The sequence below is a fragment of the Stegostoma tigrinum genome, chromosome 2 (assembly GCF_030684315.1).
Source record: "Stegostoma tigrinum isolate sSteTig4 chromosome 2, sSteTig4.hap1, whole genome shotgun sequence".
NCBI classification, from domain to species: Eukaryota; Metazoa; Chordata; class Chondrichthyes; order Orectolobiformes; family Stegostomatidae; genus Stegostoma; species Stegostoma tigrinum.
Window position 1 is genome coordinate 92,628,560 of NC_081355.1, and position 22,766 is coordinate 92,651,325.

Consider the following 22,766-nt stretch of genomic DNA (forward strand, 5'->3'; position numbering starts at 1 on the left):
GAGACGGGATCCTTTACATTCGTCAGTAGCTGTTGTAGAGTGGTTGTTGGTTTATGGGCTACCCTGATACCTAGGGGTCTGAGTAGTCTTGTCGTCATCTCTGTTATGTCTCTGATGTAAGATACGGTGACTAGTGCGTGTGGCCTTGTTGTGTTTTCTTCCTGTTGTGGAGGTAACAGTGGCGTTTTGGGAATCTATTCCTTTTAAAAACTCTGTATACGTGTTTCTGCTTGGCTTTGTGAAATTCCGGGTTGCTGCAGTGTGTTGAGGCTCATTTGAATATTGTCCTGATGCAGCTCCGTTTATGGTTGTTGAGGTGGTTGCTGATGTAATGAAGTATCAGGTCTCTATGGGTGGTCTTTCTGTATGCTCTGGTCTGGAGTTCCCTGTTGTTCTTACGTACCACTATTACACCTAGGAAGAGTAGTCAATTATTGTTCTCTTCTTTTGCGAATTTTATTCTGGTGACGATGTTGTTTACATGTCAGTGGGTTTCTTCTAGTCTTGTGCATTTTTGATTGTCACGAAGGTGTGACCTACATAGCAGGACCAGAGATTGGGTTGGATAGTGGGGAGCACTGTCCATTCTAACCTTTGCATTAACGCTTCTGCTATCGGTCCTGATATCAGAGATTCCATTGGTAATCCGTCGATTTGTTTGAATATATGGTCTTTGAAGGTGAAGGGAAAGGCCAAACAAGCCACACCACACTGCAGTAACCTGGAACTGCACAAAGCAGAACAGAAACACTTATATGGCATTTTTAAAAGGAATGGATACCCAAAAGGCACAATTCACCATTACCTCTGTGTAAGACCATAACAAGAAGATGCAACAAGGCCAGACCCGTGAGTCACCCTACTGTAGATCAGAGATATATCAGAGATGTCCAGAAGACTACTTTGTCCCCTAAGTATCAGGGTAGCCCACAAACCAACAACCACCCTGCAACAGCTACTGACGAACATAAAGGATCCCATATCCATAACCAATAAAGCCAACGTAAAATACAAAATACCATATAAGGACTGTGAGCAGCATTACATAGGCCAAACTGGAAGAAATAAAGTATAAAGTATACACGAACACCAACTAGCCACCCAGAGACACGACCAGTTCTCACTGGTCTCAGTACACACTGACAAAGAAGGGCATGAATTTGACTGGGACAAATCAGAAGTGATGCCAACCACGTCAGCAAACTGAGGCATATAAATAACAAGTGGGACAGAACACCAATGCTTCAGTGGAAGCGCACTGACGATCTTACCTAGTAGGATGACGGAACGTCTACAATCAAACACACTGGCTCAGCAACCAAGTCTACAACTGGGAACACCATAGTTGTGATGTCAAGTGCGAGCATCCAGTGGAGAGCTGGTAGATGACTGTTGCGTGCCATGAACTTTCCAAAGATGAGCGCTGAAGTGCAGGACTGTAAGTGGTAATGGTGATGGACACAGAAATGGGAAGAGGTTTATGAGTAGAAATAGGCAAGGGGTCGAAAGAGTACAATACAAATCAATTGGCTGGGGGCAGGTGTGGAATGATGCTAAAGGTACCAAAAAGACCAATGATTAAGTTTGGTTCACATTTTTTTAAGCTAATAACTTGCATGTAAATATTGTGTTTGGTATAATAAGCAAACCAAGGGACTTGACCAATTGGTGACTTAAGAAAGGGATGATTAAGAGGATAGTTGAAAGCACGTCCAAACTAAGGATCTTAAAGAGATCTTAAATGTGCGGGCATGGTTAGAATTTGCGAGGGACTAGGATTCAGATGGTGAATACTGGGGCAAAGGGAAGAAATATATTCAGACAATTTGAATTTGGAGAAATAGAAGGGATTACTAAACAGGAGGGTTGAGCTGGCCCATGGAGGATTTTCTAAAGGAGAACGAACAGCACAAAGGTAAGTGCTGGGAAATTAGGTGTGGTTCAGTGAAGCCACGATATATGAATAATTGCAGTTGCCTCCCAGTCTATCCCCCTACCCATAATTTCCACTTTTGCTTGCCTATCTGTATCAATGGGTAGGGAGGGTGTTAGAGTTTTAACTAGTGGAGTTATATTTTGACAGTTCATAATTGTTTATCCACAGTTAGTATTTATTTATCTGTAATAATAGCCTTCTTGTTCATTACGGCACCTGGCCTATGCTTTTTGTCAATCTTGGTCTAAAAGACAGGCAAATTGGAGAATTGTGCGTGCTGTTACAACATATTTAAGTTTTGTGATAGCTCCGGCAATACAGGAGTTTTGATTTATAGTTTTCCACCCTAGTGACAACTTAACAGCAAAGTCCATGTTTCGACCAGACAGCAAGATTATAAATGATTTGATTCAGCTTGAAAGAGTTGAATGTAATAACTGGAACCACCAGTGGAATAATAAGTAGAACTAAGAAATGGAACTACATCCCAGACCTATGGAAATTTTAGACTAGTCTTTTTTTCCCTTGTCAACTGATCTTTGTGTTTTTTTTCTCTTTGTTTAGCTCCATTATCTGGTTCCGGTAGTTTTGTGCATTTGTGTGTTTGCAGCTTTCCAGTTTTCAGCATTCACTTATAAAGATAACCTAGGAGCTACATCCCTGCTGCTGATCTTATTTGGGTAAGAACCAAGACCTCAAACTGAAGTTGAAAATTGTAAACAAAAACTAAACATGACTTCAAAGTGTGGCTTTGAACGTTATACACCAACAATATGCCTAATTTGACCCCGTTTGCTGAGTGATCTGAGCTTATCTAAGATCGCGGTGAGAACATAACAGCTTTAGTGTTCAAAGGCTAGAAGGGGATATGAAACCAGACAGCGCTGTTTGTGGCATGTTGCATGAAGTGATTAATAGGCTGCACGTTTGGCTATTCAATTAAAAATATGAATTGACCATAGTTTAGTCGCATCAACGAGACCCCAAAGTAAACATGGTTTCAAGCCTCATTCTGAAGGTCTAGGCACTTATTGTAGATATAATTTTACAAAGAAACAAGTATATGGAACACCCTCTGAATTGTTCATGAAGAGCGGATAGTTGAATGTTGAAGCCATTAGAGTCGAGATTACCCGTATTGTTGACTGATAAGTTTCAGAAGCGTAAATGGAAGGGTGCTTCATATTGCTGGTCTTTTTTTTATAAGATGTTAAACGTTGTATCCCCTCAGGACATTGAGGTTCCTATAGCACTTTTTAGAGAGAGCAGAGGAGTCCTACTGGTATCCTGGTCAATATTAAATTTGCAAACCAAATCAAAACTAGTTTACCTAATCATTTAGTTCATTACTGTTTGTGGAATCTGACTATATGTGTACTGTATTGAATTGGCTATAAGAAGTTTTGCAACATCCTAAGGCCACCAGAGCACGATAGAACCTCTCTCTTCTGTAAGTTCTTAAAGACTGCACAACATGTTTGCCTTTAACAGACACTGCTGTTTTTAAAAGAAGTGTTTAACCCCAACATCAGTCCATTTTATGGTCAACTAAATAATACTGGAAAATAAATGATCAACATTATGACTAGATTCCAGCTGAGGTTCCCCAATCTATTACAGTTCCACACGTGATACTCAAAACTGTTAATCCCCCAGGCCAGAGGATGAACTGTCTCCCCTTCTTTATTCATTGACTCCCTTTGTTAGTTGCAGCAGGATTAATTTAGGAAGTCACCCTTTGTTTTGTGTTTACTTTTCTCCCACACCTAAATGAACTTATGATTTTAAATGGAAACAATTTAACCAGGCTTCCTTGAATTAATAAAAAGTGACTTTATTAATTACTACACAAGAGAAGACACATTAACACAACACACATGCACAAAAATTAGAAACAAGAGGTGGGTCCAAAAAGGTACAAGTTTAAAAAAATAACAGGTATGTGGATCAATATCTGAAAATTTCAAAAAGAGTGGCTATTGCAGTGTTACTGCTAACATTGATCTGGGTAGATGAACAATTGGTTTCGCAATCCTTAGGTTTTGCAAGTTGGTTGAAACTCTGCAGTTGTAATGCCTTTTTACTGGAATTTAATTCAATATTCAGGGTGAGATGGTCCTTTTATTGTCCTGTTTCTTTCTGTCTGGTTTGCAGCACTTGGAGTGAGTGAAGGTCTTTTTTACATGCTCCACAGAGGTGGCTAGTGGATAACAAGGTGTAGAGCTGGATGAACACAACAGGCCAAGCAGCATCAAAGGAGCAGAAAGGCTAACACTTCTGTCCTAGACTCTCCTTCAGAAATAGGGAGGGGTAGGGGTTCTGAAATAATTAGGGAGAGAGAGGAAGGCGATTAGAAGTTGGATAGAGGAGAAGATAGGTGGAGAGAGACAGACAGGTCAAAGAGGCAGGGATGGAGCCAGTAAAGGTGAGTGTAGGTGGGGAGTTAGGGAGAAGACAGGCCAGTCCAGGGAGGACGGACAGGTCAAGGGGGTGGGATGAGGTTAGTAGGTAAGAGATGGGGATGGGGCTTGAGGTGGGAGGAGGGGATAGGTGGGAGGAAGGACAGGTTAAGGAGGTGGGGATGAGCTGGGCTGGTTTTGGGATGTAGTAGGGGGAGGGGAGATTTTGAAGCCTGTGAAGCCCACATTGATACTATTGGGTTGAAGGGTTTCCAAGCGGAATATGAGGCATCAACTACCAACTACTTCATATTCCGCTTGGGAACCCTGCAGCCCAATAGTATCAATGTGGGCTTCACAAGCTTCAAAATCTCCCCTCCCCCTACTACATCCCAAAACCAGCCCAGCTCATCCCCGACTCCCTAACCTGTCCTTCCTCCCACCTATTCCCTCCTCTCACCTCAAGCCCCACCTCTATCTTCTACCTACTAATCTCATCTCGTCCCCTTGACCTGTCCGTCCTCCCTGGACTGACCTATCCTACACTCACCTTTACTGGCTCCATCCCTGCCCCTTTGACCTGTCTGTCTCCTCTCCACCTATCTTCTTCTCTATCCATCGTCTATCCGCCTTCCCCCCTCACTAATTATTTCAGAACTCCCTTCCCTTCCCCCATTTCTGAAGAAGGGCCTAGGCTTGAAATGTCAGCCTTCCTGCTCCTCTGATGCTGCTTGGCCGGCTGTATTCATCCAGCTCTACACCCTGTTATCTCAGATTCTCCAGTGTCTGCAGTTCCTACTATCACTGGCTAGTGGATAGTTCTTTGACTGTGACATTACAAACATGCTGATGCTTGAATCTAACTGTTACATATGCGAGTGTTCACTCCAACTTGCACACTTTCCAGTAAAGTTGAAACTGACCTTTTAAACCACTGGCCATGTGTATTCTTTAAATGGAAAACTAATTTGGGACATAATATGCAGGAGGTAGCTCGCTGTTGAGCAAGAGGTCATCAGTCTCTCATTATCTTTGTAGCCTCAAGAAATCACAGCCCAGACAATTTTGTCTCAGCTCTTCCCCTCTTTAAAGGGATGTTGTTTGAAGTTCCTTTCATATCTGTAGGTATGACATTCTGTGGGTCTACCTTACTTGACAGCCACTTAATTTTCATCTGCAGCTACTTCTGTTTGCATTGACCTTCTTTTAAAAGAACACATTGTGGATTGAAAGTTAAAAATATTCTCAATAATTTGGGTTTTTGACAAGTGTTGTAATGCCACAAAAAGATGTGATCAGTTGACCGTCCAATAGTTTTTGTGATATAAAAGAAATTCTATGTGATGAATAAGTTATTAAACATCATTTTTGCTAGTTGATATGTGTATTCTGGCAATACCTCGTTGTTATCTTGCAATTCTTTGAAAGCGTATACACTATGGCCCTTTTGATAAACACTTCTGGTCAGAGTAAGAAAATTTAAATAAAACTCTGATTCAGGGTTGGAGCCTTGATGGGCACCAGCACAGATTGAAAACGAGGTTGAGCAGATTAGGATACGTCCTGCAAGGTGGACTCCCATGTAGCCAGGCATTGCAACAGGAACTGAGCCTTATACGTCAGCCTTACTTTGTGATTTGGAAAGTGCTCTATTATTACAATATCAAGTCACATAGAGGGTTTTCTCTTGCTTTTCTTCTTTAACAGAAAAGATGCAACGGGAAAATGCCACACATTGGCCAACCACAGGATAGAATTGAAACCTTTGTGAACCCAAATATGTTGACAGTTTGCTTTTTTCTAATTTTACAACTGCTTCCCCTTGTAAATTTCTTCTGGCGAAATACCTCATGGTCCCATTCATCAAACTCTCCCAAGCTCACTACCCTTCTGTCAGACTTTTCAGTCTCTTCAGTGGGATCAATAGTGGAGATGTGAACTTGTAAATATCAGCACTTACATCAGAATGCTCTGCTCCTTGGAGTTACAGAGCCATGAGAATTTTGGTACTGTGAACTTCAGGGGTAAGGTAAGGGCTAATCACAGGAACAAATGCAGATGACTAGGAATTTAGCTCAACCTCAGATTTATTTGTTTATTGATCTCACAGGATTTCTCCTATGATTTTTCAAACATTTTACAGGAAACGCCTGTACAAAGTTGACTGAAACTTGCATGACTAACCACAGTTCAAATCTTTCATGATGTGAATGCAATTTAAAATTCTTCTTTTAAAATTGCTCTACAGTTTGAATGAAAGTTGTAATTTTACACACACAGTTGGTTAGTGCTGGTGTTGATTTTAGGCCTGAACCTAGAAATGATCAGCCTCCATCCTCCTTCTCCTGACTGCAGGAACCACACCCTGGTGTTGTTCTCCTTTTGTGATGATTCATGTCACATATACATTTCCTGTTATCATCCTGTTGAGTTGTCCAGTTGTTTAAACACCCTTTTTCCCTTGTTTTGGATATTTTCTAATCTGTTCAGAGATGTTACATACCTCTCAAGCAGCCTACGCCCTGGCCTCAGGAGGACTGAATGGATATAATGTCTTTTCCGTCATAGGTAGACAATACAATCTCAACTTGATAGTGAAGGATATCAGGTTCCAGAATGAAGGATGTGTGAATGCTGCTTCTGTTGAAAACATTGTTTGTCTCTTGATGGCTTTTCTTTATATTTGTCAATGGCAGCTACCTTGTGCCATTGCTTTTCATAATGTTGCTTCAGCTGGCTCAGGTTTCTGCTTGGGATGTAATGAACACCTTCATACCTGTCTGTTAGTCACATAATTTTAAAGTCAAAATCAGGTCCATGGTTTTTGGGTTTATTGACCTGTGATTTTCCAGTCGTGGGGAGGTCATGTCATTCAGTAATTTGGACAGAAAGAGTCAAGGATTAACAGGGTTTCAGATAAAGCTATAATATAAGCAATCTTTGACCGGTAATTGTTATTAATGCATAATCACAAGAATATGGATTTATATTGTTTCCTCTCTGTTCATCTGTGTTTTTCTATCTTTCAGATTTGCCACAATGCCCTGGATGTACCTTCTGTCAAGGCTTTTCTCCAGCTCAGATGTAGCTTTTATCACATATGTGGCAATTAACTTAGTGCTGGGTCTCTGCACAATCCTTGCAGTCTATCTTCCTCGTTTTCTGGCTTTATTATCCAACCAAGAGGTAAGTAAGGAATCCCAAAATAGTCCTGAAGTGTGCTTTGGGAAAAATTGTGTTTGATTAAAATGATTCCCGAAAATTCTTACAAAGAATCAAAGTAAGGAATTATTTGAATCTCAACTTGGAAGAAAATTCTGGGATTGTGGGAAATGCGCTTTTTGAATTCAGACTGTCTTGAACTTCTTTGTAAGGTGCTTAAGACTAAAAAAAACTAATGTCAGCAACCTTAGAGATAAGAAAGCACCGAATTAAATATGACATTTTGTTCGTTAGATCTGCTTCTTCCTCAGGCCATTCACCCTGTCATAATAACCTTATTCTATTGTAGACTTTCTCCTATGCATTTCATTTTTTACAACAAATTATGTATATAGATAACCGCAAATATAATCTGTCTAAATTTCTGCTGCTTTTTTGTGTTGGTTAAGATGAATATCTTTCAAATCTTCTGGCATAACAACCTGAGTTTTACTGTTACAGCTTTTATTTGTTAAATTTGTATTTGTTATTTAAGTCTAGTTTAGCACAGAGCGTACCTTCAAAAGAAGTAGTATCACAAGGAATTAAAATTCCAAGGGCATAAAGATAAGAGGCTCTGTGCCACAATGTACAGCGCATTGGACTTCTAGTCTGAGGCTGTTGAAGGCATTCAAAGGCTGTGGGTTCAAGTCCCACCAGAGATGGATTTTAAGCTGCATTCCTGGGGTTGCGGGGCTATTTTAACTGGCTGGGTCTGTGGAACAATGGAGAGCATGTTGGATTTCTAATGCATGTTGTGACTCAAAGGTTATGCATTCAAGTCCTGCTTGAGTTGAGGTTTTAAGGGTGGCCGTGGCTCTGTGGTTAGCACTGCTGCCTCACAGTGCCCAGGGACCTGGGTTTGATTCCACCGTCAGGTGACTGTCTGTGCAGAGTTTGCACATTCTCCCTGTGTCGACATGGGTTTCCTCTGGGTGCTCCAGTTTCCTTCCACAGTCCGAAGATGTGCAGGCTAGGTGGATTGGCCATGTTAAATTGCCTGTACTGTTCAGGGATGTTGAGGTTAGGTGGGTTAGACATGGGAAAATGGAGGGCACGGTGAATGAGCCAGTGTGGTATGCTTTTTAGAGGGGCAGTGAAGATTTGTTGGGCTGAATGGCCTGTTTCCACACAGTAGGGATTCTATGATTGTATTTCACAAAAGTAAGTAATTCATACAAAATGCATTGAAATGGAGAAGGTGACTATGGTTCAAATAAATTTGGGACAGAGATACCTAATAAACGTGCTATCGATATATACATCAGTTCTATAATTAAAATATTTATGCTTATTTCACTTTTCTTCAGCAACTGTTGAGAGTTTACAGTGTACTTCGCTGGGTCTTCATCATTTTCCCACAATTTTGCCTGTCCTTTGGGCTGATAGAACTATCCTACAATCAGTTAAAATTTGATCTCACCAAGGATTTTGGAGTTGATTCCTACGTGAGTCCATTTGAGATGGAATTCCTGGGCTGGGTCTTCGTTGCAATTACCCTTGAAGGATGTTTATTTTTGTTAATTCGTCTCCTATTCCAAGGCAATTTGCTATATAAACTCTGGTAAGTTGATTTTTTTGGTCCTTTCAGTATTTTTAGCAAGGCACTTGGGAATAAAAAAGAAACTACAAATGCAAGCATTATGGATAAGGAAGCACGGAAATAAACTTGACATTTAGTTTGTCAAACCCTGTCATTCCTCAGTACACTTACCTTAACAAACTGAGCTTTTTTGATCGTGGAATTTCTCTGCCTTTAATCTTTGGTAACAATTTGTTTTTAAATTCAAATAAGGCCGATCCATCGAGCCATAAATTTGTTTCATACTTCGCAAAAAAAAAGCATTTTCCCTTTCTAACTTTACAATATTTGACCTGTTGGGGTAGGAACATGTAAAATTGCATTGTGCAATCAATATATAAAATTGATCAAAGACTCTTATTTTTGAGTTAGGCAGGCAACAAGTGCTTGTCCTAATAATGATTGGCGGCGCACATTAATAAGGGGTTGAGTATCATGTTTTCCTGAAGGTATTCAAAGACTGCCTGCAGCTCCTAAAGACAGCCAAGGTTAGTGAGCCATGAAAAATGCGATCAGTCCTGTGAAATCTGTCTGTGACCAGCATTAAAGGAATCTCTTGTGACACCATTGACAGTTTCACTGAGAGTTCAGGCAGTTTTGCTAGGAACAATAACTGCTGCTCTTAGTGCCCCAGGTTCAAGTATTTCCTCATTCTTACCATCTATGAAGTAAAGCATTTACAGATAGTGACCTTGTTCATTAAGATTTAAGGTGATCATGGAGAAGGGCGAAGGTGGACTGGAAATAAAGGTCCAGAATTGGGGGACGGCCGATTTTAATAAGATAAGATAGAATCTACCTAATGTGGACTGGAAACAGCTACTTGCAGAAAAAATCCACGTCAGAGCAGTGGGGGACAATTCAAAAGGGTAATAGTGAGAGTTCAACACCAACATGTTCCTTTAAAGGTGAAGGATGGGACCAAAAATGCTTGATGTCAGGGGATGAACAGGATGGTAAGATGCGAGGGGAAAGATTTAAAAGACAACCAAGGAACAACTTTTTTATGCAGAGGGCGGTGAGCATATGGAATAAGCTGCCAGAGGAAGTGCGGGAGGCTGCTCCAATTACAACATTTAAAAGACATCTGGATGGGTACATGAATATGAGTAGAAAGAGTCTAGAGGGATATGGGCAAATGCTGGCAAATGGGACTGGATTAATTTAGGATATCTGGTTGCAAGGGCAGGCGAGACCAAAGGGTTTGTTTCCATGCTCTCTATGATGCTATGGTTCTAATAGAAATAGAAGCTTATGGTAGATATCACATATTCAAATTAGCATGTATCCCAAAGGAGTATAAAAAATGCAGACAGTGGCTTGCTTAAAAAAGAAATTAGGAGAACAAGTGGGAGACCTAAAAAACACACTGGCAAGTAACATTTAGAAAAATCCAAAAGCATTTTATAAGTACAATAGGGGCAAAAAAATAGCCAAGGAAAAGGTAGGGCCCATTAGGCTCCAAAGTAGCAAACTATGTATGGAGCCAGAAGACACAGCTGAGATTTTAATTGAATAGTTGCACCTGTATTTACAATAGACAAGGGCAATATAGGTGTGAAAATCAGGGAAGGGGTCTGTGATATATTTGAATAAAATAGCATTGATAGGGATGAAGTAATAATAGTTTCAGCAGGCTTAAAATTAGATAAACCTCCAGGCCCAGATGACATTTATCCAAGGCTGCTGTGAGAAGCAGTGATGAGATTGCAGGGGTTTGGAAATTAATTTTTACATCCTCTGCAACTGCAGGAGAGGTGCCAGAGGACTGGAGGATGGCTAATGTGGTGCTGTTATTCAAGAAGAGTGATAGGGATAAACCAGGTATCTACAGGCTGATGTGTCTAACGTCAGTAGTAGGGTAACTAACAGAAAAAATTCTGAGGGATAGAATTGATCACCACTTAGAGAGACAAGGATGAATCAAGGATTGTCAACATAATTTCATAAGGGGAGATCATGTTGAATAAATTTGATTGCATTTTTTGAGGAGGTGACTGGCTGTGTAGATAAGGGTAATGCAGTTAATGTTGACTACATGGACTTCAGTAAGGGTTTTGATAAAGTCTTGCATGGCAGTCTGGTTAAGAAGCTAAAAGCACGTGAGATACAGGGCAATTTGGCAGATTAGAATCAAAATGACAAGAACTAGAGGGTGATGGTGAAAAGTTGTTTTTTTGTGACTGGAAGTCTGTGTCCACTGGTGCATCACACAGTTTGGTTTTATGTCCCTTGCTGTTTGTTGTGTACCTTAATGATCAGTCAGTTTGCAGATGCTGTGAAAGTTGGTGGTACGGTAAATAACAAGGAGGAAAGCCTCAGAATACAGGAATCTATGGGTAGGCTGATAAAATGGGCTGAACAGTGTTAAATGTAATTTATTTCTGAGGAGTGCAAATTGATGCGTTTTTGGAGGACTGACAAAGCAAGGGAGTACACATTGAACTCTAGGATATACAGAGGATCAGTGGGACCTTATTGTGCATGTCCAAAGATCCTTGGAGACAGTGCAATGGGTAGATAAAGTGATTATGAAGGTTTTAGGGATACTTAGGATATCATAGAATCCCTACAGTGTGTAAACAGGCCATTCAATCCAATAAGTCCACACTGCCCCTCTGAAGTGTATCCCACCCAGACCCATCCCCATCCCCATCCCCCCACCCTTTCCCTGTACCCCTGCATTCCCCATGTCTACTTTATCTAATTTACACACCCCTGGAACACTAGGGACAATTTAGCATGGCTAATTCACCTAGTATGCACATCTTTAGACTGTGGGAGGAAACCGGAGCACCCAGAGGAAACCGACGCAGACATGGGGAGAATATACAAATGCCACACAGACTGTCATCCGAGGGTGGAATCGAATCTGGGCCCCTGGTACTGTGAGGCAGCAGCCTAACCATGGAGCCACCATGCTGCCCCAAATACTTGCCTTTATTAGATAAGGCATTGAATACTAGAGCAAAGAGATTATGATAAAGCTGTATATAATGTTAGTTAGACCACAGCTGGAGTCCAGCATAAATTCTGGTCATCACACTGTTGGAAGGATTTCACTGGGTTGTTTTCAATAGAACAGAGAAGGCTAAGGGCTGATCTGATTGAGGTGTACAAAGTTCTGAGGGACAAACAGAGTGGACAGAGGAAGCCCTTCCTCTTAGCCGGGGAGGGGGGGGGGGTGCAGTCAGTAACTAGTAGGCGCAATATTAATGTAAGGTATAGGAGGCTTTGAGAGGTTTTCATGAAAAATGTTAACTTCCAGAGAGTGGTGGGTATCTGAAACCTACTGCTTGAAAGTGTGGTAGATGTGGGAAACACTTAAAAAAACTATTTAGATAAGCATTTGAATCATTGTCGCAGAAAAAGCTATAGGCCAAGTGTTGGAAATGGGATTAGAATAGATGGATATTTGATGACTGACATGAACATGATGGGCTGAAGGGCCTCTTTCCATGATATGAAAATGTTATGATCTGCTCTCTTGTCAGCTTGTGATCTTTGTTGGTTTCACACAGCTAGTTGGCTCAGATTGCTGTCATCAATGCTGTTATACAACAATCTCCTCTGACTCAGAGTGCTCAATGTTGTCACTCAATGCAATCTCAAATACTCTGAAGGATCAGCTGCCTTCCACATCACAGGCTACAAAAGTGGGAGAATTATCCTGTAAAAGAGCTCAAATACAAAAAAAAATACTGAAGCCAATCACTCATTGTGCTCGGAGGACTTCAAATAAATGTTATGAGAAAAAAGTTGAGCCTACAACATACATAACAGACACAAAATAAATTTTTTTGGAGGTGGAGGAGCACAGCAGGCCAGGCAGCATCAGAGGAGGTAGAAAGCTAATGTTTCAGGTCAGACAGTTTCCCAAGAAGGGTCCTGAACTGAAACATCAACTTTCCTGCTCCTCTGATGCTGCCTGGCCTGCTGTGTTCCTTCAACTCCACACTGTGTTGTCTCTGACCCCAGCATTGGCAGTTCTTACTATCTCGTATTTTCTGGAGGCCGTTTTTTGACAATTTCTCAAGGGCTACTTTTTGATTCTCACGAACTTCTTGACTGCTGCAATCATGTAAACCATTAACTTCTGTCTTGGTGATGTGTTGGGTGTTTGGATTTAAAAAGAAGCAGAATTGGAAAAATTCGGATAATATCCTCAATAATTATGAATCCACCATTAAAATTCATGTCATAACACACAAGGGATTTTTAAAAAATTCTACAGTATCTAAATTGGCTTAAAACAAACATAATTTAACAAGCAACATTTTTTTTCAAATTAACTGATGTACAGTTCTACAAACAAAAATGCATTACTCTATATGATAACAAAATGTGAGGCTGGATGAACACAACAGGCCCAGCAGCATCTCAGGAGCACAAAAGCTTTTGTGCTCCTGAGATGCTGCTTGGCCTGCTGTGTTCATCCTGCCTCACATTTTGTTATCTTGGATTCTCCAGCATCTGCAGTTCCCATTATCACCATTACTCTATGTGCATTCTAAACAGTTAGAGTCACAGCGAATGCATTTACATTGCATATTTACAAAGTTGGAATACGTTAACCAGATAGCTACTACCATTTTTATTGCATCACAGATTTCAATCTCAGATTTAAATTTATCAATTGACACATAATACTCATTATAGGAGCATCCATTATATATTTTTTGACCCATCGAGTAGCTCCTGACTATAAGCAGCCTGGAGATTCACATTCATTTGCAAGCATCATTCCTTAAGTTTCCCAGTGTTCCTTTATTGACAGGTTTGAACCTGTTCTCTGTCCTTTGCAGCCTCCCTCACCTGCCCCATCCAGCCTCTGTCCCTCTCTCTCCTGTTCTTTCAGCCAATTTTCTATCATGTGCCAACTATCCCATTTACCCCATGCAATCAAACTTTGCTCACACGCCTGTTGTGTGGTATTTCACCTAAGTACCTTTTTCAACCATATCTCCCTCGTATATCCTCTTTATTACTTCATCAAAAACTCAGGCGAGTTCTTTAAACACAATTTTTCATTAGAAAATCCATGCTGGTTTTCGTCCATAGACTTGCTTTTGCCCAAGTGATTGTTATTTCGTCCCACATTGTCTTTTCTTAAAGTTTCCCCACCACTGAGGTTAAACTGACTGGCGTACTGCTGAGCTTGACCTTCCACATATTTTTGAGCAAGAGTGTAATATTTACTGTTCAGTGCTGTTCTAAGTTCAAAGTAACTGCGTACATTTAGTTTGGGTTTCATGATGTACAAAATACAAGATGTTTTGGCAATTTCAGCAACAAGGATTCCCTGCATGGTATGGCCAGTGACAATGAAGATGAAGATGTGAAGAAAGAACGTGAACGAGTTCTGAATGGAGAAGCAAACAGTGACATTTTACAGATAGTCAACTTAAAGAAATGTTACCAGACTCTAAAGAAGAAAGTTAATGCTGTGAAAGGAGTCACAGTGGGGGTGTCTTCGGGAGAGGTAAAGATAAATTTTAAATTGTTTGGCTCCATCAATATGGTTAAAAAGCTATAGCAGCAGCAAGAAAAAGTGAGTGGGAAACCAGAATATCTTTTATTCTGGATTGTTGTAATGGTGGGGAGTGGGGATTGTGGCTCCATTTGCCCTACTATATGGGGCAACTTGGGAGAGAGATGCGGTTTAAGTGAATGATTGCCCTTGTCTCTGGTCCCAACATTTTGTCACTGTTGGACTCCATGAAGACTTGGCCTCTGGTAATGATCTCTAAAATCTTGATTCTGCCAGCCTCAATTAGCAGCAATTTGTTTGGTAAGGCACGACTTCAGCACTGAAGCCTACAATTCACCTATCAGCTCGCCTGTCTCTTCTTTACAAATTGTTCAAAGATCAGTCCAATGAGTTTTTGCATTAACAAATGCAGGGAGTCAGTAACCACTGAACACACTGGCCCCCAAACTTAGACTGCTAATTGGAAAATCTAAGCTTAAGTGTGCACAGTGACTACCTGTATCCTAATTTGTGATTCTGTAAATTGTCTTTTCATCTAGATTTCTGACTTTCTGTTTGATTCTTAAAGATGCTTTGAGAAATTGAGCTAATAGAGGTCCATGCATACAGACAATACCTTCCAACTTCTAGTGGAATGCAGTACGAAGAACTTTCCTACTACTTCTGTATCTCTCTTAAATTCCCTTTTCTCGACCTGTTGTTTCATGATTCCAAAAGGAATTACTTTCCTGAAGTCTTCCACTCAGAAATACATTTCAAGTTGAGTGAAGGAAAAACCATAACTGGTGGCAACGAGGTATTATTTCCTAGCCCAATGCAGAAGACAAATGATCTGCATCCTGGATATAGATCCACAAAAGATGAATATATTTTAACCATAATTAGTTTAGTGGAAATGTACTTATGAATCTTCTTTGTTTTTGCAATATGTACATCAGTACTCCTCAGTTTTAAACCTTGTAATTTCTCTTTCTTTTTGTGTAGTGTTTTGGACTCCTCGGTGTGAATGGGGCTGGGAAAACTACCACATTCAAAATGCTGACAGGAGATATAAGACCATCTTCAGGCCATGCAATTATCAGGACTGCTGCAGGGTAATTAAATAGCCTGTCAGTTTTTCATTCTCTGGTCCTGGCATCTTCATGCCTTAAAATTAGATGACTATTGTTCATGCTGATTCACTAAAACTTTTCTGATACAGATGATCAATGTAACTTGAGCTTTCACTCATGATTGAATTTATGAACGCAACACTGAAACCAAGAGACACACTTTTGTTTGCACTTTTCAAATAATGATCTTTTTTGTCACTTTATCCCTTGTAGATTAGTTTTTGATCACCATTTTTGAAGCATTCTATTGTTCCTCCATTTACGAGCTTTAATAAGAACACAGCTAATACCAGGATAATAAAATGTGAGGCTGGATGAACACAGCAGGCCAAGCAGCATCTCAGGAGCACAAAAGCTGACGTTTCGGGCCTAGACCCTTCATCAGAGAGGGGGATGGGGGGAGGGAACTGGAATAAATAGGAAGAGAGGGGGAGGCGGACCGAAGATGGAGAGTAAAGAAGATAGGTGGAGAGAGTATAGGTGGGGAGGTAGGGAGGGGATAGGTCAATCCAGGGAAGACGGACAGGTCAAGGAGGTGGGATGAGGTTAGTAGGTAGCGGGGGGTGCGGCTTGGGGTGGGAGGAAGGGATGGGTGAGAGGAAGAACCGGTTAGGGAGGCAGAGACAGGTTGGACTGGTTTTGGGATGCAGTGGGTGGGGGGGAAGAGCTGGGCTGGTTGTGTGGTGCAGTGGGGGGAGGGGACGAACTGGGCTGGTTGAGGGATGCAGTAGGGGAAGGGGAGATTTTGAAACTGGTGAAGTCCACATTGATAGCATATGGCTGCAGGGTTCCCAGGCGGAATATGAGTTGCTGTTCCTGCAACCTTCGGGTGGCATCATTGTGGCAGTGCAGGAGGCCCATGATGGACATGTCATCAAGAGAATGGGAGGGGGAGTGGAAATGGTTTGCGACTGGGAGGTGCAGTTGTTTTTTGCGAACTGAGCGGAGGTGTTCTGCAAAGCGGTCCCCAAGCCTCCGCTTGGTTTCCCCAATGTAGAGGAAGCCGCACCGGGTACAGTGGATGCAGTATACCACATTGGTAGATGTGCAGGTGAACCTCTGCTTGATGTGGAATGTCATCTTGGGGCCTGGGATGGGGGTGAGGGAGGAGGTGTGGGGACAAGTGTAGCATTTCCTGCGGTTGCAGGGGAAGGTGCCGGGTGTGGTGGGGTTGGAGGGCAGTGTGGAGCGAACAAGGGAGTCACGGAGAGAGTGGTCTCTCCGGAAAGCAGACAGGGGAGGGGATGGAAAAATGTCTTGGGTGGTGGGGTCGGATTGTAAATGGCGGAAGTGTCGGAGGATAATGCGTTGTATCCGGAGGTTGGTAGGGTGGTGTGTGAGAACGAGGTGTGGTGAGAACTTCACCAGTTTCAAAATCTCCCCTTCCCCTACTGCATCCCTCAACCAGCCCAGTTCGTCCCCTCCCCCCACTGCACCACACAACCAGCCCAGCTCTTCCCCCCCACCCACTGCATCCCAAAACCAGTCCAACCTGTCTCTGCCTCCCTAACCGGTTCTTCCTCTCACCCATCCCTTCCTCCCACCCCAAGCCGCACCCCCCGCTACCTACTAACCTCATCCCACCTCCTTGACCTGTCCGTCTTCCCTGGACTGACCTATCCCCTCCCTACTTCCCCACCTACACTCTCTCCACCTATCTTCTTTACTCTCCATCTTCGGTCCGCCTCCCCCTCTCTCCCTATTTATTCCAGTTCCCTCCCCCCATCCCCCTCTCTGATGAAGGGTCTAGGCCCGAAACGTCAGCTTTTGTGCTCCTGAGATGCTGCTGGGCCTGCTGTGTTCATCCAGCCTCACATTTTATTATCTTGGAATTCTCCAGCATCTGCAGTTCCCATTATCTCTCACAGCTAATACCAGATTGGTTGGTGCAGTACATTAGCACATTGACATGCCCATTCTTTACTATTCACGCAATTGTCACAAAAATCTCGTCACCAAGTTACCTCAATGCTTTCCTCCTTCAGCATCTGTATTCAGTGATTTCTTATTGCCTATGATCTTAATTTCCATTTTAACTCATGATATTTACTTTAGTCCAAGCCAACTGTTTACTTATTCGCCCTTGTTCAACCCTCCATGTAAACTCCCTAACTCATGTTCATAACTACCCCTTGGCCTTGCCATTACATCAACCATGAATAAGGCCAATGCTAATTTCTTCCTTGTATCTTTTTATATTGACAGCCCCTTCCATGTCCAAACGCTACCTCAATGTCATCTTTGATTTCACTGACCCCACCAAATCCATTATATTCTCTACCACTCCTGTTATAGCTCCCATCTCTGCACTCTTGAGTACAAGGCATGCAGACTTAAACCGACTTGATGGGCAACAGATTTTTGCATGCACTCCCAGAATTGGCTGGACCACATACAGCACTATTGAATCTTGCTATAGTCTGCTAAAACTGTGGTATTCCACGATCATCTGGAATGAAAAGAATACCTCTAGTGGCTATATAATATGCCATCTATCTTGTTAAATCCCTTTTCCCTCCGTCCTCCAAACTCACCTCCAACAATAAGTTTTAAAACCTCATGAATTTCTTTGTTAATATATTGAGATATCTGATCAAGTTATTCTCCTCTCCTTCCCTCCCTTCCCCAAGTGAGCTAGATTAAATCTCTTTTAGAGCTCGTCTTAGCATGAACTTGCATCTTTCTAAAATCTGTCTCCCATTTCCTATCATAACATCTCTAGGTTAACCTGCGTATAAGACCTATTTGTTAGTCCCTTAAACCTTTTTCCTCAACTTTCTTTTCCGGTCCAGAGCCAAAGAGAGAAATGATGGGTCTTACTATTTCTCCTGTTTCAATGGCCCTTTTTGTCCAAAGCACTCCTGCCACTTCAAATTAACGCTCTCCCTCATATCTCTTGAGTGCCCAGAATTGGGAATCATAGTAACTGTGAAGTTTTAATTAAGTTTTCATTAAATAAGCTTTAATCAATTAAAAGTATATGTTGGTTTCTTCTGTGTAAAATGTATTCAGTGTGGGCATGTTTGCTGTTTTATAACCAGGTCTGAACAAGACATCATAAATACGCATGTTGATGGGTCTCTGATTGGATATTGTCCCCAATATGATGCCCTGGATGGTCTCTTGACCGGCTGGGAACACCTATACTACTATTCCAGAATTCGTGGAATACCTGAAGAGATAATCAAGAAAGTGAGTTATAATAAATCCTTCAATATTCATAGAAATCATGGCCACTTAGTCTGTTTTGACGTTTTTAATGCAAGTATTATCAGTGGAGCTATGTGAACTGACAGTTTTAAGGATGTTCATTCCTTTCATTATGATACCATGACAATGCTAAAAGTAAGCATTAAAATAGCCTTATATTTCCACTTTACCACTTGGATTGAATCTACTGAATTAAATTTGCTGCCATGAATATCTGGGGCTACTGATTGAATTTGCAATAAGTGAGTACGGCTCAGGTCCATATCCACTGACTATATTTACATTTATTCACGTAAAGGAAGGTGGAGAATGTACCTAGAGCTAGATTGTTGAACAACTGACAAGACAACTTTGAAGGAGTGAGGTACACGCCAAAACATTTGTTTCATGACAGCAGTCATTTTACTTTTAGACACGGATCATACTCTTTCCTGGTGAAACCTATTTTCACATATCATGAAATCTTCTGATCATTCTTACCATTGCATTCCCTGCATCTAATTTGTTAACTTCTGGAATACCATGGCCTGCACTGATGATGTTTTTACTTTCATAAGCTTCCCCTGTACTTATTCTTATGATGGACACTAAGTACATAAAACTACTTAATTTTTAAAATTTATTCATGTGGTGTGGATAACAGTCACTAGGCCATATTTATTGCTAACCCTAAATAAATTAAGAGTCAACCACATTGCTCTGGGTCTGAAGTCATGTGTAGGCCAGAGCAGGTAAGCTTGGCAGATTTCCTTCCCTAATGGGCATTAGTGAGTCAGGTATTTTTTTTAATATGTGACAATTGACAGTGATTATGTAGTCACCATTAGGCTAGATTTTTATTAGATTCAAATTTTACCATCTTGCTATGGTGGGATTGGAACGTGTCCTCAGGACATTGGCCTGGGCTTCTGGATTTCTAACCCAGAGACATTACCACGACACCACCACTTCCCACAGTGATTTAAGGGGATAGTGCAGAACCCACTGCTCTTCAAGTATGTCTGTATAAATACTTATGCATTTGTGTGGACATAATATTACTTTTTTTTAAGTTTGTGCACCAAGAATTACAATTGACTCAATCGCACACAAAATCCAACAATCTCACTGAAAATCATAGTTACCCTCCAGTGGTCAGTCTGGCATGCTCACCTTGGAATAATTATTGACCAAGATCTTCCATCAAGATACATATAATCTTTACTATATATGAAGTTAGAAATTAAGATTCCATAAGAGCATTAATCTGATGCAAAGAATACATAAAACATTTTTTACTGACCTACTTATGAAATGCTTTACGAGGCTATCAGAGGATAATAATTAATTGAGACACAGGGCTCCTTTCAGATCCATTGCTATAGTTAAGAGCTAGATGATTTGGATGTGAGTTTGCTCGCTGAGCTGGAAGGTTAGTTTTCAGATGTTTCATCACCATTCTAGGTAACATCATCAGTGAGCCTCCGATGAAGCGCTGGTGTTATGTCCCGCTTTCTATTTATCTGGTTAGGTTTCCTTGGGTTGGTGATGTCATTTCCTGTTGTTGTTGTTGTTCAAAACTCGCTAGCTAGATGATTTGTTCTGAAAAAAGCTTATGTCACCAAATTAAATTTTGCAACATTTGGGAGTTGATGAAACTTGCATACTTAGTTTCTATGGATGTTTAACAACTGCCTTTATTTTATGCTATAGATTGTAAGAAGTCAGTGTTTTGCAGCATTTGTCAAAAAATTGGCATCAGCCTTCATAAATACTTAAGGAGTAAACAACTTGGTCATGGAAAGGAAAGATTTGTTGTGTAGCAAAACAGCATTTTTCGATTGCTCCTATATGATCACACCGTGGATTAAATCTTGATCCAAGCTGTTAGTGTAAAATGCTTTTCACTTTTTCTTAGCCAATTTTAAACATATCTGACTTTTGGACATAGGTAGCAATAGAGGATAAAGATATCTGGAAATTAATTTTTATTCAATTTGCAAAAGTTTCATGTTATTTATGACACCTTCATTTTGCATTGGGAATGAAATTGGATGATTAAAAATATTACCATATTTGGACTTTAAAAGGCAATTATAATTTGGCCATATATGGGTAAAACCTGAGCTCCTCATAGCCTGTTGATCTGAGCCAATCTGTTGAAGTTCTTATTGTCAATAAAAGCTGGGACTTTTCTTTGTGATTCTGGATGTAAGTTTGCTCACTGAGCTGGAAGGTTCGTATTCTTTGTGATTGTTTATTGTTAGTTTCAGCATGAATTACTAGTACGCGCCTGCAAAGTTTTGTTTCATTTACAGAATGCAACCGGGTTGAAACTTGTTAAACTAGTAGAGTTTATGTGGGCCTTATCTTTCAGCCCATTAACATATGTGAGCTGTGACACAGTAAATAAATATATTTGTCTTCGCTATGTCTGTCATGAAGTTCATTAACACAAGGTTTTCTTTTTTTCTGATCATTGCAGTATATTCACGATCTTGCTCATCGCCTGTACCTGACCGCCCATGTCGATAAATTAGTGAAAACCTACAGTGGTGGTACAAAGAGAAAACTGTCAACAGTCTTGGCATTGATTGGTAGACCTCAAGTCCTTTTACTGGTGAGATCTGTGATTTAAAATTTTCTGTGTCTTGATAAGCAATTAATAGATCATCTTTTTTTAATTAGTCTTATTTTTTTCAGCAATATGTTATGCAGACAAGTATTTTCTGTGTTAACCTTTCAATATTACCACTTACAGTATGCATTGTCTTCTTTAACAAATCATATGCATGAACATAACATTATGCAAAGTAACGACATTATGAAAAAGACCATGAGAAAATATAAGGGCCATTTAAAGCCTGAGTTGAATATTGCAGTCTTTCAGTTGCCAGGAACTTATGGAACACAGAGGTTATTTGTTGGCAATGGCCCAAGGGTCAATTTAGGCATGAAGTAGTTAGGAAACTAATTCTTAAAGTGTGGTCCACAGGCTGGCCCAGAATACGGGCCATGTGAACGTACAAATTGGAAACAGAAGTCGACCATTTGGCCATGACATTCAATAATAAATGACGCAGCTCTTTTATCTTCCATGTTCCATGTTCCCATGTATCCCTGAGAAACTTTAATTTGCATAACAAGAATATACATACACATCCCTCTTAAAAATATTTAATGATCCTGCCTCCCTGCTTCCTGAGGCAACATGTTCCAAAGTTACACAGTCCACTGAAAGAACTAAATTCCCCTCACCTGTGTTCTAAAGGGTGCTTCCTAATTTTAAGATTTTGTCCCTTAGTTCTGAATTCACCCACAAGAGGAAGCAATTTTTTGCATCAACCTTATCAACATAATTCAGGATCTTTTAAACTTCAATCAAATCACCCATTGCTCTTCTGAACTGTGACATGTAGTAGAGCTGGCAGTATGATTCGGTCGGGGTGTAGTCGGGTGGGAGGTTGAAATATTCATTTAAGAGGCATCATGACAGGTACACGAATTGGCAAGTAGAGGAATAAGTACCATGTAGAGGCAAAAGGGTTTTAGTTTAGAAAGGTGTCATGTGTCAGCACAGGCTTGGTGGGCTGAAAGGCTTGTTCGTTGCTCTACAGTTCTTTGTTCTTTGAAGTTGTGCAGCCAGTTTGGATGAACAGTTATGTCTAGAGTGGGTTGTTGGGGTGGGTAGATGGATCAGAGGCATTTAGTTGGGTAGTTAGATTAAGTCATTTCGGTAATCAGTTGGGTCAGGGTGTGTGGTCAGTCTTGAAGATTGGCCAGCTGGATCAAGAGTAATCCAACTAGGGCAGGGATTAGGTAGTCAGATCAACTGGATTTAGTTGAGGTTGGATGG

At 40.9% G+C, this 22,766-nt stretch overlaps 1 protein-coding gene across 2 annotated transcripts in view; it reads left to right on the forward strand.

Annotated features, from left to right (window-relative positions):
- Positions 1–22,766, forward strand: part of LOC125462796 (ATP-binding cassette sub-family A member 13-like) — a 264,956-nt gene that overhangs the window by 224,578 nt on the left and 17,612 nt on the right. For both annotated transcript variants that reach the window (XM_059655541.1, XM_059655542.1), the window contains 7 exons: positions 2,501–2,616; positions 7,365–7,521; positions 8,847–9,100; positions 14,408–14,600; positions 15,594–15,703; positions 18,763–18,913; positions 21,396–21,530. In XM_059655541.1, coding sequence (XP_059511524.1) covers positions 2,501–2,616; positions 7,365–7,521; positions 8,847–9,100; positions 14,408–14,600; positions 15,594–15,703; positions 18,763–18,913; positions 21,396–21,530 — 1,116 coding nt within the window. The remainder of the gene's footprint in view (positions 1–2,500; positions 2,617–7,364; positions 7,522–8,846; positions 9,101–14,407; positions 14,601–15,593; positions 15,704–18,762; positions 18,914–21,395; positions 21,531–22,766) is intronic.